At 32.7% G+C, this 16,169-nt stretch overlaps 1 protein-coding gene across 2 annotated transcripts in view; it reads right to left on the bottom strand.

The window, feature by feature from the left end:
• Positions 1–531: 531 nt before the first annotated feature.
• LOC134708221 (dynein beta chain, ciliary-like) overlaps positions 532–16,169 on the bottom strand; it is a 63,250-nt gene continuing 47,612 nt past the window's right edge. Inside the window, exons 41-51 of one of the 2 annotated variants that reach the window (XR_010105818.1) lie at positions 11,673–13,133; positions 11,021–11,191; positions 10,405–10,527; positions 9,811–10,004; positions 8,023–8,299; positions 6,762–6,989; positions 5,758–6,069; positions 3,840–4,082; positions 3,078–3,266; positions 1,670–2,372; positions 533–830 (exon numbers count right to left, since the gene is read on the bottom strand). Coding sequence is in view for 1 of the 2 variants with exons in the window: in XM_063568600.1 (XP_063424670.1) it covers positions 1,755–2,372; positions 3,078–3,266; positions 3,840–4,082; positions 5,758–6,069; positions 6,762–6,989; positions 8,023–8,299; positions 9,811–10,004; positions 10,405–10,527; positions 11,021–11,191; positions 11,673–13,133 (3,816 nt within the window). In the remaining variant the exon portion in view is untranslated. Of the gene's footprint in view, positions 2,373–3,077; positions 3,267–3,839; positions 4,083–5,757; positions 6,070–6,761; positions 6,990–8,022; positions 8,300–9,810; positions 10,005–10,404; positions 10,528–11,020; positions 11,192–11,672; positions 13,134–16,169 lie in introns of both variants that reach the window. The other variant, XM_063568600.1, reaches the window with a different exon arrangement.

Genomic DNA, 16,169 nt, shown 5'->3' on the forward strand with positions numbered 1-16,169 from the left:
TCCAATACAGTAAACAACCAATCACAAAAATACTACTTTAACAACTCAAATGATGGACTAAAGTCAGAAGTGTATAATTCAGCTGTTGTCCTAGGTTGCTATCTGTCATATTAGTTGTTTTATCATACATAACGCCATTGGTTGGGCATAAGAAATATATTACATTTTCTCATATTTTTTTATGTATTTATATCTCTTACTATAAGGTATGATATTATTTTGATCTGATTCTTTTTAAAGGCAGTGACTTCAGTTAGCTTTCATCCACATTGTTTGGTTTCTATTGGAAAGTTGTATCACTAGCTATCAACCACATCTCATTATTTTATATGGATTTAGACACAACAATTAAATATAGGAAAGACAATTTTTGAACCATATTTCAAAGTGTCAATTAGCAAATCGATACTTAACCCCAAAACATAACAGCTTTATTTATGCCAATACATGGGCATTTGGCCAGATGAAAATATATATCAAATATGTGTATATTTATTTATTAACATATTTAATATAAAAATATTTGTTTGTAAACAACTTAAATTCAACTGGTAAACAAAAGTATATGAACACATTTATAGGAAAACAATCGAAAAACTGTAAACATAGAACTCTAAATAAATATATAAATATTCTATTACTGTAATACTAGTAATTATTTGGCAATTTTGGAAACAAATTCAATAAATAATGAGAAAATCAAATATAACAAATAATAAATACTGTTGGATAGCACCATTTTATATGGCTAATAGCACCATTTGCATATCAAGCAGTAAAACAAAATATTGCATGCATGTGTAAACAAAGCAAAATTAAATTTATTTCTACTTAAGGGGGCTCCTAGGTATAAATGATTTTTTTTTTCTAATATAGGATTTCGCTATATTTTTTCATAAATGAACTTTATCATATACTTAAAAGAAAAATGAAATAAAAAAATGAGGTCACCGTTCATTTAAGCTAAAATCTGCCTCTGGGAGAAGCATACATTTTTGTTAATGCCCTTTTTTTCTGTTGAACTAATAGGAGAAAAAGAGGAAATATCGAAATAAAAAAATAACCTAATATAAGAAATCGCTTAAATTTTACAATTATTTAGTTTATGTACAGCTTATTTGAAAACAATAATAAAAAATATAGGTCACCGATGAGTTAACAAAGATATTTCAAATTTAAGGCCAAAAAATTGCATTTTTGCACCAAAGGGAGATAATTTGGAGCTTTTTCAATTTTTAAAGTCATCTGGGGCCAAACCAAATCATTTTTTGGGTTGTTTTTTTGTACCATATCTTAAAGTAACAACTATTATCGCTATTTTGTGCATTTTTCGTTTGATCTTTTTTTGTGATAATTTTCATATCATGCTACTCGCTTGAGATGGAATAATTATCACTAGAAACTAAGGAGGCCACGTGGCGTTGCTAACGAAATTGACATGAACATGATGAAATTGACAACGTCGTCATAGGTAAAATAGCGATAAATAGATTATCATTGTTCATCTCAACTCGCTTGCTTTTCTCACTTTCGCTGTACCAGCTCAAGCGAGAAAAATCAATCTCGTTGAGATGATCCACGATAATCTATAAATAGTGTAATAAATAAAATTTGTAATGAAAAAATAAAGGTTTAATTTTTTGCTAAAATTTTTATACCCACGAGCCACCTTAAATGATCCAAAAATTGAATATATGGAGTGGACCTTCAAATGCTCAACTTTCTGTCAACAATTGTATTTTTTTACATAGTGTTTAAACTTGAAGTAACAGAGCTACTCCTCCTAATGTCCATTTGCTTGCTTTCTCCTTTGATTTGAGGTTGAATGTCCAAACATAAGTTGGTCCTCTGCTTTTTGTCTTGTATACTGGACATTCATATACATTTCTGGCATCCATACGATCTACAGGAATAGCTTTAATGAATATGACTGGCATTGGAGATGCCAATTCCTTTAGACGTGCCTCAGCTATCATTCCTGTCTGTAGGTCCCATCTGGCTCCTTCCATAAACAATCCATGTACATATGCCCCTTCACGAGGAGGACCAGCCATATCTTCACGATTCTTCTTAGTAACATCACACTGCAAAGCCATACGATCTAATGGCCATTCATTCTTTCTTGCCATTTGCTGCATAATAGCTGTTAGGAATGATTGTGGGTTAAAGAATCCACCAAGCCATACAGCAGCAGGTAACTGGAAGTCAGCAACCCAGTTCTCTAATTCTTTAATTCTCAGCAACAGATCAACATACCAGGCTGACAGACCAAACAGTGATGGGTAGGCTCTCTTGGCCCAGCTGGCTGGGATAGAATCCAAAAACAAGGCATTACCAATATCTTCCATGGCAGCAGTTATAGTCAATTCTCCCTAAAATATATTAATTTGTTTACTTTATAATTATACCTCAGTAATCAGTTTCTATATAAAATTAGTAAACAACATGTAAATGATTTTGGCTATTTTTGAAATTGCAAGCATTTAACTAATTATTTGACCTTTCAATAGTTTCCAACTATTGGACCTCGATGAAATATTTGGCCATATTTGTCATTGTATTTCTCAGAATTTCAAATGCAGCTAAAGGATTGAAGGATGTTGAGAATACTGTGGCTTTCACTATAGTTTTGCAGCTGTTTAGGTTAGGTTTTGATCTTATTGTAATAAAATAAGATAAAAATAAATCAACATATGACAAAAATTTACTCAAGACACTCTGTTTCCAAACAAACAAATATACAATTTGATGGTAATACAAATCATTAAGTACATGAAAATCAAACTAAAAATGAACTATAAATAGAACCATTGCAAAACACTGTTTGATGAGGTCAAACTGCCTATGTAAAGAATTGCAATCTTTTTTTCCTGCAATCTTGCTTTTAATTTGTTTGTTTTTCCTCCAATATAAAGTTTAAATAATAATCTGTGCATTTCATTTAACATGAATTGCCATATATTGGGTAAAGAGATTAACATGGGGTGCTGCCTAATTGATATCTATCCTACATGCCCGTTCAATCATTGGATACATAAATAAAAATAAGTTTAACCCTATTGGCGCCAAATGTTTACCTTCAAACCAAGATTGAGTTCCTTTAATGATCTTCTCAATTCACTACTGAGTACATTCATCCTTTCACATTCTTGGAAAGCAACAACAATGTATGGAGTTCTTTCTTCAACAGGAACTTTAGCCATTAATTCCAATAGATTAAACTCCTCTGGTAACTTATCTAATATTTCATCCAGAATTCCTTTAATCTGTAAGTACACAAAAAGAGATATAGCAATAGAAATCTGTACCTCGACTAGCATTATGATTTCTAAAAAGACCAGGATATAAAAACTGTTTCTTTAAACTACTTCAGTAAACTTTTGACTTCTTCAATCATTCTTTGAAGCACAAGATGGTTTTTATATTTAGAATTAAATGATTGATAGATTGTTTGTTGCTTAACGTCCAGTGGCAATTATTTCATGCATGTTCAGAAAGATAGAACTAGATGGAAAGACCATATATCATCATGGTTGTAAATTGGAAACTGTTTTGGAGAAGGCAGTAAATAACACACTGAATACTCCCTTCAAACATACAATTGAAAGAGTAATTCAGTTGTTCATACAACATTCTACCAAACGAATTTCCTCAGACAATATACACAGGTTTCAGAAAAGTTTTATCAGAAAATATAGAGTGTGAATTTATAGAAGAATTCTTGAGGAATAAAAGTAAATATTTTGTCATCAGACCAATAACAGAAACATCTGTTTGACAAATAAACTGTCAAGGTATTAAAATTGCAATACAGCCAGTCAGATCTTTATATTTCTTACCTTTTCTTCTCTACTGACACCTGCTCCTGCTCCCGCTCCAGCATCTCTGGGTTGCATCTCAAAGACAGTCCTAAACATGTTTTCTGATAAAGTTGTGAGAAACTCTATTTCTGCATTAGGATGAAGGCCATACAAGTATGGACTTTCTGGTGGTAAACATTCATCTATGTAAGCATGGTAACCTTTATAATCAGTATTTGGTGGGGATGGAAATCCAGGAGCTAAAAATAACTCACCGTCAAGCTAAAATAAAAAGATAATGATAAGAATATACAACCATGAGACAACATTTACTGCTCAGACTATCAAGGTCAAAATCCCAATTTGTTATATATGCTTATAAAAGTTCAATGAACATTGAATAAGTATGTAATAAGTTTCAGTAGTTTATGAACATGTAATGAACACATGAGTACTATTTAAGGTTTCCAGTTGATGTACCTGCACTTTCATGTTAATCAACCTCACCACTAAACTTCAACCTGACACTGAATGCTTAGACCAGAAGCCATAAACAATAAATCAATTCAATCAAAGTATATGTTATCCTTCAAATACTTATGATAAAACATTTTACAGGACATTGGCTATAAGCATGATAATGACCGCAACTTTAAAAAAAAATTATATTATGAACTCTTCCTTAGGCCTGGAGTTTTTAATTTGTTGGTTTACAGATCCGCCGACCTGATTTTGCAGATTTGCAGAATAAAAATAAAATTACTTTTCATGCTTTCACCAAAAAAACACATTATCACTAAAAAATATATAAAATATCTTTTTTATGAAATAAAATGCATTAAACACTTTAGGAATTGATAACACTTTCTGTTGTGAAAACTGACACTGACAATTTAGGCAGCAACCATTTGATTTTCTGGGGGGGGCTATGAATTTTTTTTCTGTGCAAACTTTTTTTTTCGCCTTCGGCGAAGAACAATCTATTTTTTAAGCGACAAACCGAAAACAATTTTTTTTCTTTCACTTTTATCATTACATATAGTGGCAGCTGAGGGTGAAACAAACATTTTTTTTTTCTCAGAGTCCAAAACAAATTATTTTTTTCACCTAAAAATGGAAACAAACTTTTTTTTCCAAAAAAAACCATAGCCCCCCCCCCAGAAAATCAAATGGTTGCTGCCTTACATATCTAAAAAATCAATAACTGACCTTGAAATGTCGTTTGCCCAAATAATTTTGTGGAACAAAACCTGTGTTTAAAATCCATAACACATTAAGTTCGTTTCCAGTATTTGTCATCATTCCTTAAGATAGAAAATGGAAAATGAACTTGTCCAATCGTGGAAGACATCAAGTTGAAAAACTTAATTGAAACAAATCCTTTGGAATTTCTTTCAGACTTGTGTCATTGATGATAAAAAAAAAATTTGTCCATTTGGATATATAAAAACGGGAACGCATGACAACTGATGAACCTGATATCCTTGATTTTTCCAGTGGACGATGCTATTACATTTTTAACATGTGTGTTGAAACTTACTTTCGTACGAGGTTTTTGCATTTTTTTCTTTATCAGCTTCGTGCTTGAAGATCATTAATCAATAAGTTTCCTGAAATTTGTTAAAGGCTATGTTTGTGAAATGACGATTTAATTTCGTCTTTGTCCATGGACACAACCCCCTTTTTTTCACAGAAAATTATTTTTTCTGTCTTGATGAATATTTTTTTTTTTCTGACCGACAGACCTGACTTTTTCATGAGGAAAATTCATAAACCAACAAATTAAAAAACCCTGGCCTTAGTCAAGAATGTTCTGGTATAACTTGCAATCAATTTATACAATGTTTGTGTGAAATGAGTAGCTAGATGTTAAACATACAATGAAATGCATTTCTCCACAATGAAAAATACATGTTGTGTGTAAAATTTGTCCCTATCTATGACATATTGTACTTACCATGATTGGATGCATATAGACCTCTAGATATGTCTTATCAAGACGTCGATCCCAGTCATCTGTGATGTGACCACCATACATGATTTCACCAAACAGATACCTCAAATCTTCCCATGGCACTTTAGAATTGGCTTCTAAATAATTATACAAGACCATAGCACTAATGGTTAGATCTCCATTGTTGAATGGATATGACCTATTCCAGCCTTGTGGTCCAAACTTACGCCTTTCACAGACAACAGCATGGAAATAACACAGGGAGAATAAAATAATCTTGAATTCTGTCTCTTTTGAACACATTTCCAAGCTTTCCTGTAAATAATTTTTAAAATTATTAAATATAAACATAATCAAAACTGATATTAAATATTCAAACATTTAAAAGGCCATGCCAAATAGGTATCTAGTATGTCAAAATCCCTGCGTATTGTAAAGAGTCAGCAAAAAAGTGCATCAAAATTCCAAAAATACATTTGAAATTTTTTTAAGTTTAGTTGTGAGTTTTAATGTTGAATCACGATCTTCCACGAAACAGATGTAGAATTTATAGAATATACATACTGCACATATAGGCACAAGTTTGGAATGGAGGCATTTATGCACTTCATAGGACAGCAATCTATTGACATTTCTAGGTCAAACTAATTTGACATGCTATTTGCAATTATATTTTGGCTAAATGCTAAATATTCAACTCATTAAAACAGCAATAATTTCAACCTAATGTTCCTTCTTTGTTTGCAACCAAAATGCTGCTTATATTGCAGTTAAGAATTCTTTTACAGCACAGCACTGTATTAAGAGTATATGGACTGATACAAATATACAAATACATTAGGCAGCAAGTAAGAGCATTATCAATTCTGACATAATTATTTATACCTTAAATTCAGTTTGCAACTATAAAAAGATCAGTTTGTATTCAATGCTGTTTTTATATGGGAATTAAAAATTATGTTTGAAAATTTCAGAAAAATCACATAAATGCTGATTAAACATAATACCTGGTTAAAGTTATCTAAGGCTTTATGAAGATTAGCAAACATTCCTGTTGGAGGTTCATTGGTGATTTTGATAGCACTCTCCAGTATTCCTTGTGGCATAATGTGGGATTCTGGTGTGCCTGCAGGTTCTGCACTAATAAACACACGATAATCAGGATGACTATTCTCACTATACTTCTCTATCTTCTTCTCTAAAGTAGGCAGCCATTTGGCAACTAAATGTACATTCTGTAATGGAATTTTTCAAAAGATACAGGTCATGATAATTGACAAAACTTTGATCATTTGAAATGACTTGAAAGGTATGGGTCGGGGTTTTTTTCTTCAAACTGTAGCCTTATTAGATTCACTACATCAACAAAGTTATAAATATAAATAGTTTCACAGCATTTACTTCATAAAATTTCTCAAAATTTTAAATAAACCTGATTTATGGAATGCAATGTAGTTTCAAATTAAGATTACTTTAACAACTTAGATACTTATATATATATATTATAAATTTCTCGGAAATTGACCACCCTACTTTTGATTTTTAAGAAATGAAATAAACTATGGAGGTTTAAAGTTAATCATAAATTTCAAGTTATTCCTGATTCATTGACTTTGTCCAAGACATAAAACATTGCAGATATAAACTCTGGCAAGAATTGTATATTTTTTTCTCCACAAGGGGTCTTACAGATGTTGATATATTTGAATTATTTGAGAGTTTAAGTATTCATACATTCATAAAAATTTAATATCTGCATACATTCTTTTTAATCATTTTGTGAAGCTGATGATTTAACCCTTTCCTCCATAATGACGCCTTTTGACGCCACCCCCCTTACTCCATAATGACGCCTTTTGACGCCTGTGTAGTACCTCAGTTGAAACACTTTGACTACAAAGTGTCTGCAGTTGACTTAATAAAGTTTGTATCCAATATGAAAAGGAATATCATAGGAATATTCGACTTAAATTTATTTGACGAAATAGTGTTTTTTCACAATGCCTTAATACTTCAAAGCATAAATTCAGCATTTAATCCAAAAAATCCTATGCGAATCAAGTATGCAAAAAAAAAAATGTCAATGGAGGAAAGGGTTAAGAGCTTATATAATATGATTGTGTAGGTTGGTGGGAAACTGATTTCCTTAACATGCTTAAGTGGATTTATGCAGTTTTCACTAGCTTTTTGCAATAAGGAAGCCCAAAATGTATCGTTCAATAAAAATTAGTGAAATCCATCCTATTTATTTCATACACTACAACTCACCTCTAAGATAACCCAATGCCCTTTTTCTGCAGAAAGATCCATAAATTTCTCAGCAACAACCTCTTGACCTTGTCCAAGGGAGATAATATGAAAGTTTTCATTATCTTCCATCCATCCAATCTTTTTACCGTGCATTTCTACATCTTTGAGTGGATTAACACCAGCAGATAAGATGAAGAACATTGGTGTAGCCGGACCTGATTCTTCAAATGACTTGGCAAACTCCACTCCAGCACCACTGGTGTACTTTCCTCCAAGTTTCTCTTCAACAAATGTTCTGTAAATACCAGTTTTATGTAATATGATTTACATTATCAATGTTCCTAATTGGCAAGCAGGAAACTTATATGATCTTAGTTTTTTTTAGCGATTTGTCATAGCCCACATTAAGTGGCCTTGCCTCCTGCAAGAGTATCTATCATTGCAAAATTGAGCAGTATGAATGTTTTACAGGGACACTGAATAATTGTGCATATATTGGTTTGTGTATGAAAGCTTTTTTTGCAAGTTCCCATACCCTACACCTTACACCAATGAAAGGTTTCAATTTTTACAATATCACATTTTGCACTGAAAATTGGACTTGTACAAGCTTTTGATAAGACTAATGCTTCCTTCAAATTTGATGGCTTTAAAAGATGAAAGGAAAGTGTTATCCAGCCAACAAAAAAAATTCCCTCAAATATATCTACTCATTTCCAGTTATACTAATGTTTGGTCTCATCAAAATTTTCCAAGATTGTTCTGTTAATGTATAATTGAGTAGTATTATTAAACATGGATGAAGGCTATTATATTATATTCAGATCCCTGCACATTTTGATTTGGTGTGACCCCTTTGAATAATTTGTCACTGAACTTCATCTAACAGTTCAGAACTTTGAAATAATCATTGTATAGTTTTTAATTCTAAAAACGCATAATTATATGCGAATAAAATTGAGAATGGAAATGGGGAATATGTCAAAGAGACAACAACCCAACCATAGAAAAAACAACAGCAAAAGGTCACCAACAGGTCTTCAATGTTGCGAGAAATTCCGGAGGCATCCTTCAGCTGGCCCCTAAACAAATGTATACTAGTTCAGTGATAATGAACGCCATACTAATTTCCAAATTGTACACAAGAAACTAATATAAAATAATACAAGACTAACAAAGGCCAGAGGCTCCTGACTTGGGGCAGGCGCAAAAATGTGGCAGGATTAAACATGTTTGTGAGATCTCAACCCTCCCCTATACCTCTAACCAATGTAGAACGTATAACAATATGCACATTAAAATTCAGTTCAAGAGAAGAACGAGTCTGATGTCAGAAGATGTAACCAAAGAAAATAAACAAAATGACAATAATACATAAATAACAACAGACTACTAGCAGAAGTTCGTTTTCTTCAACATTTCGAAATTCTGTACTATTTATAGTATATGTTCATTGAGTACTTTTAAGTAACTTTGTAATCATTATTAGATATATTTTCGATTAGATACCCTCCCACCCATCCCTAATGTTTAATTATTGTACTTGTGAGTTATTGCTAATTTTTTGTTGTTGACATATTTAACTTGTGCAGGTTATTTTTGTAGGGCCCGCAATTGTGTATACTTTATGTCATGTAAATTATTTGTTAAATGAACTTGTACAATAATTTTCGGCCAAAACAAAAGTTTTATTTATCTTGTTTTATATTCTGAGCCAAAGATAATTTAGTTTGACAATAGAATTTTTATTTAGTTCCCCCCGTCTCTGTCAACCTTCATCTGCAGAGGATGTAATTTAATACATACGTAACAGCATATGTCATTCTGTCAGGCCTTAAAGCCCTCATCATACACAGTTTCTGAAGAGATGTTTTATTTTTCCATTCCTGAGGGAACTTCTCCTTCTCTGGAGCTTCACTTTCTACAAACTTCTTCCATCTTTTAGCAGATCCTTCGATATCACGGTCTAAGTTGCGGAAATCATCCATACCAGACATAGCCTTAGAATATAAATATTAGAATAATTAAGTTGTTTCAGCATAACAGTATGGGAATAGTGAGAACCCCTAGTAAATGCTTCATGTGATTTTCAACTCACCTATATAATTTTTCCTGGAATTATCATCAACTCAATGTTTACGAAAAAAAATATAATAAATCCCTCTGACTTCCATATTAGATGTAATATGTTTTTATGTGATTCATGTTGAAGTGACAACTGTAACATTGATATGGAAGTTGTAATGCTTCGAAATATATTTTTCTATATTTTTTTTTTATTAATATATTTTTAACATACTTATACCAGTCATAACAAAATTTATATTTACTTATATTTTGATAAATGAAATTGTAGGTTACTTTGTCTTACCGTAATTTGTAGTTGTAGAAATAGCTCACCTTAATTCCTCCCCAACTGTTGTTACTCATGAAATCAACTGGTGATGTCACATTAGGAACAGCTGGAAATCTAAGAAGAAAGTCCAGCTCCGAAGTGCTTATTTCTTTACTGGCCAATAAAATCTATAAAAAAAACCCACAAAATATCATTATCAGTAACATTTAAAATATAAAGATAACTGACCAAATTTTGAAGTTATAAAATATTCTTTTAAGTTTTATTTTTAGGTTGCAGTTTTTTAAGAAATATAAATGATATTGGTATGAGGAAGTTTGAGAAACACTCCCAAGGGCTAAATGTGGAGCACGCTTCCTTAGCACCTAAATGAAATTTGTGTTGCTCAATCTTTAGATTTCTATGTTGTGTTATATGTACTATTGGTGTTTTTTTTTCTTTTTTAGCTATGGCGTTGTCAGTTTATTTTCAACTTATGCGTTACAATGTCCCTCTGCTATCTTTTGCCTCTTTTTTAAAAAACTTTTTAAAAAGGAATTGCTATTTATCACATATGAATGTTTTTGGTCTCAGAAACATAGGCCTGTAAATCCTGGTAAAATTTTTGACTTTTGCTGCACAAAACCATAGTTCATAGAGGTAATGTATTTGAATAACTACCTGGAAATTCATTTGAGCTGTAAAAATAATTTTATCTTTTTCAAATAATCCTCTTGCTGTATACAGGAAGACACAATGTGTAATACAATCTATCAAGTTGTCAACTCTGCCTTTAACCTCCTCATGTGGTTCTGCTTTATCTATGGCCTTCTCAAATACCACACTGAATGCCTATTAACATATAATATCATGATGTCACAAAGGAGAAAAACAGTCAATTGACAGTCTCTTCCACAGGAACAATAGTGCTTATAAAAGTCAATAAGTACAGATATATGTAGAGTGGTAATATGTTTTGTCATACAGCTCTTCAACTGTTTTGGTACTTATACATTCTCAGCTTTCAAATATTTGGCTTTGAGCATTCCTGATGAAGGTAAAATCAGAAAAAGCACTTCAGAAGCATTAAATTATTAAACCTTTTGTTTTCATTTTCTTACAGCACTGGGTCGATACCTCTAAGATTCTATATAATTTGATAAATGGAAATTAAGTTAAAAGATAACCAGCTAAGGGTATAATTCTCTTTTAAAAATAAATCTACATTCATAAATGTTTTATTTATAATGAAAACTTGTGCAGTAGAACTGGTTTATGGGACAGAATTCATACCATCAGTGGGAACTAGTACAGGGTATGTATGGTAGATTACCTTTAGTGAGAACTGGTACATGGGATGTATTTTGTTGAGATCATTAAGTATGAAGTAGAGAAGAGATGCTCTAGCAGCAGCTGGTCTGTAATGTTCTCTAGCTGTGTTGATTTCTACCTCAGTCTTTTTAGCCTGAGCTGCCTTTATCTCAATTTCTGCTGCAGTTCTCTTAGTTGTTTCTAAATTCTCCACTAAAGCATAGTCTCCAAGAAAGTTGCCTTCAGCCGCTGACAAACGAGCCAGTAAGGAATCTTCTAATTCTTTGATTGTAATCTTAAACTGGTTCTGTTGTCTGGTAAGATCAGCTTTCAGCTTCTCTAAATCAGGTCTCTCCTTTCCAACAACAACAGCTAACAACTGATCTTCTAATCCATCTTTGGTAACAGTAAAATTAATAAGTGTTGTCTGAGCTTGCATTTCTGGTTGATAATGTGGGTTAGCAAGTTTAGTCTGAATGACAAGTTTAAAGTCGGGATGATATTCAACCTCCTTGTCACCCATTTTGATAGCTCGTCCTTTTTTAATAGTGTTTCTACCAATAAGAGGATCTAATACAGGATCAACAGTTTCTCCAATATTTTCTAGAAAAACAACATCTCCTGACGAAACAGCTCTTTCTAAGGCATCTAGGTAACCTTTCTGACCAAGACGTATAATTTTCAAGTTTGCTCCATACTTTGTTTTGATCCAGTTTGCTCCTTGAAGCTGAGGATCAATCATCAGAGGCCAACGTTCACAGTTGGATAGAATAGTGGCATTTTCTGATGACATTCTGTCACTAGGTAGACCTTCATTATTCCATGTAGCTATCTGTGCATCATCAGTCAGAAGACTTAGGGGGTCCAGACCTTCTGAGATAGGTATTGGGATTTCTAAGCTGTTTAAGAATGGGATCCAATGACCATCCATTAAATCTAATCTGTACTGTTTAGTAAAACATCCAAAGTATGATACAAAGGCTGTAGTCAACAAAACATCCCCTGGCAATGTTTTCTCCTGTTCTCTATATTCACTTATAGATTCAGCCCATCTTACATTTTCAGATGCTAGACCTCCAACTAATCTGTTAGCTAAATCAATAGTCTTGCCTGTCAGTTCAGCCTCTTGTTGACATCTTAGTTTCTCATTTGTTGCTTTCTCAAACTCGTCAGTCAACTTTTTAAGATCAGCCTCCAATTGATTGATTTTAGCTGTAATATGTTTAAGTTTTTCCTTTGCAGCATTTAATTCGGCATTGGCTTGAGCAAGGGCCATACGCTTAGGCTCTACAGTGCAATATACATTATAATAAGTTACAATGTTGATGACCCAGGAGCAGAGACCAGCAGCAGCACCAGACTTAGATCTTATAAAATCAGGATTAAACTCAGGATCTTTCAGGTAAGGATCAACTGCTTTTAGACAATTCTCGTGAATGTTATCTTTGTCATAATTAATCAGGTTATCCAGAAAAGCATCAATCTGTAATAATTTAAAAAAAAATATAATGATTTTTAAACAGTCATGCTTCATGTAAGTTAACACAAAACAAAAGCTACTAACAATAAAGAAAACAGATGAAATCAATAACTAGAGGCTCTTTAGTGTCGCTCACCTTGGTCTATGTGAATATTAAACAAAGGAAGAGGATGGATTCATGACAATATTGTGTGTTGGTGATGGTGATGTGTTTGTATATCTAACTTTACTGAACATTCTTGCTGCTTAAAATTATCTCTATCTATAAATTTACAAATTTTATGAAAATTGTTAAAAATTTACTATAAAGGACAATAACTCCTTAGGGGGTCAATTGACCATTTCAGTCAAGTTGACTTATTTGTAAATCTTACTTTGCTGAACATTATTGCTGTTTACCGTTTATCTCTATCTATAATAATATTCAGGATAAAAACCAAAAACAGCAAAATTTCCTTAAAATTACTAATTCAGGGGCAGCAACCTAACAACAGGTTGTATGATTCATCTGAAAATTTCAGGGCAGGTAGATCTTGACCTGTTTTACAATTTTATCCCTGTCAAATTTGCTCTAAATGCTTTGGTTTTTGAGTTATAAGCCAAAAACTGCATTTTACCCCCATGTTCTATTTTTAGCCATGGCGGCCATCTTGGTTGGATGGCCGGGTCACCAGACACATTTTTCAAACTAGATACCCCAAAGATGATTGTGGTCTAGTTTGGTTTGATTTGGCCCAGTGGTTTCAGAGGAGAAGATTTTTGTAAAAGATTACTAAGATTTAGGAAAAATGGTTAAAAATTGACTATAAAGAGCAATAACTCCTAAAGGGGTCAACTGACCATTTTGGTCATGTTGACTTATTTGTAAATCTTACTTTGCTGAACATTATTGCTGTTTACAGTTCATCTCTATCTATAATAATATTAAAGATAATAACCAAAAACAGCAAAATTTCCTTAAAATTACTAATTCTGGGGCAGCAACCCAACAAAGGGTTATCCAATTTATCTGAAAATTTCAGGGCAGATAGATCTTGACCTGTGAAACAAATTTACCCCATGTCAGATTTGCTCTAAATGCTTTTGTTTTTGAGTTATAAGCCAAAAACTGCATTTTACCCCTATGTTCTATTTTTAGCCATGGCGGCCATCTTGGATGGTTGGCCGGGTCACCGGACACATTTTTCAAACTAGATACCCCAATGATAATTGTGGCCAAGTTTGGTTTAATTTGGCGCAGTAGTTTCAGAGGAGAAGATTTTTGTAAAAGTTAACGACGACGGACAACAGACGCAGGACGACGGATGCAAAGTGATGGGAAAAGCTCACTTGGCCCTTTGGGCCAGGTGAGCTAAAAACAAGAATGTGTCCCCAGTACATGGATGCCCCATTGGCACTCTCATTTTCTATTTTCAGTGGACTGTGAAAAAGGGATAAAATCTCTAATTTGGAATTACAATTAGGAAGATCATATCATAGGGAAAATGTTTACTAAGTTTCAAGTTTTTTGGAGATTCAACTTTCATCAAAAGGTACCTCAACCAAAAATTTTATTCTGAAGTGGGACAGACTGACGAACAGAGGCACAGACAAGAAACCATAATGCCCATAAATGGGGCATAAAAATTAGGTGATTTTTTTACATTTCTAAAGAAACATTTGACGTCAAGTCTAGGTTGGTTGTTTTTTGTTGTATTATTGTATGAAATAGTGAGGATCTATGGACAACAATTTACCTTACATGTATCAGATCATTTACAGGTCTGCACATACACTTTTTTAACAAAGTTCTTAAAATCTGGCACACTAAGAGCAAAATCACAAAATCAAAGGGAATTCCTGTCATCAATCCAAAAACTGTATAGAACATATTATTTGAACCCTTTTACCAATTACTGCCTAGACAGAAGCTACTCTGAGGCGATGGCTTCCCTGACTACTATTACTCAAGTGGGAGATCTTCATAATAAATGTCAATAAAAACTTGTTTGAAGTTATTTGTGTACTTATTTTATTCACTAACACCATTTTCACAGTTTTGTTCATGTTTTGATAATTTTTTCTTCATAAAATATTCAAATCTTCAAATTTTTGGCATTATCTAGGTGAAATTCTCAAAATTCTGCAAATCGTAATTTTTTAACCCAAAACGGCAAAATTTTTAATTTTTTTTTAGGCTGTACAAATTCCTCACACTGAAAGATGTCCATTCCAAGTGTTTAGTACATAAAACGACATTTTATGTCAAAAAAGAATACTAGTTTGGCTTCTATTCTTCCGTATTCTTTCAAAAAAAATGTTACTTCATTTCAAATTCTCGTAAATTCCGTAAATTTCCTCTGATTTTGACACAGTTTTCAACGAACAGAAGCACCATGTACACACTTCCATCTGAGTATTCATCAAAGAAAGATAACTCATGTTTGCACTGTTATGAGCGGGAAACATAAAAGATAAAAGAGGTATTACGATTCCTGTAAAACTGGACTCATCGTCAGCTGTCTGAAACGTGAATCCCGGTAAACTGGGACTCATCGACGAAAGGTTTAAGATATCATACTGTTGATTCATTTATTTACCTGAATATTAATTTTTCATGGATGAGGGAAACTAGCATTTTCTTGGATATTTGATTTGTGTTTTTTTTCAAAGTCTGCATACCAACCTATAGAAAATTTGTACTTTGTTGAACATTTGAATTTGTTGTCCACCTGTACCCACTAAATCATCAAAATTGGTGTCCAACTAATAATGTCAATGATGAATCAACAGTGTATCTAAATAAAACAAATGGAGAATGTGTATATTGGCCACAGATGATCCATATGTAAATACGCACCAGTCAACTTCCACAGACAGATGCAGGTTTCACATAGTTTATACCATTTTATTATTATAAGCATTGTGTATAAGTTTCAAAACATTAGGTTGTGGTAAACTAAAGTTAAAGAATGGAAACAACAGATTTGGCAATTTTTAACGTTTATAACGGGGCATAACTCAACAACTGTAAAATTGATGCCACCAAATTTCAAACCG

This window comes from Mytilus trossulus, chromosome 2, assembly GCF_036588685.1.
Source record: "Mytilus trossulus isolate FHL-02 chromosome 2, PNRI_Mtr1.1.1.hap1, whole genome shotgun sequence".
Classification (NCBI taxonomy): Eukaryota; Metazoa; Mollusca; class Bivalvia; order Mytilida; family Mytilidae; genus Mytilus; species Mytilus trossulus.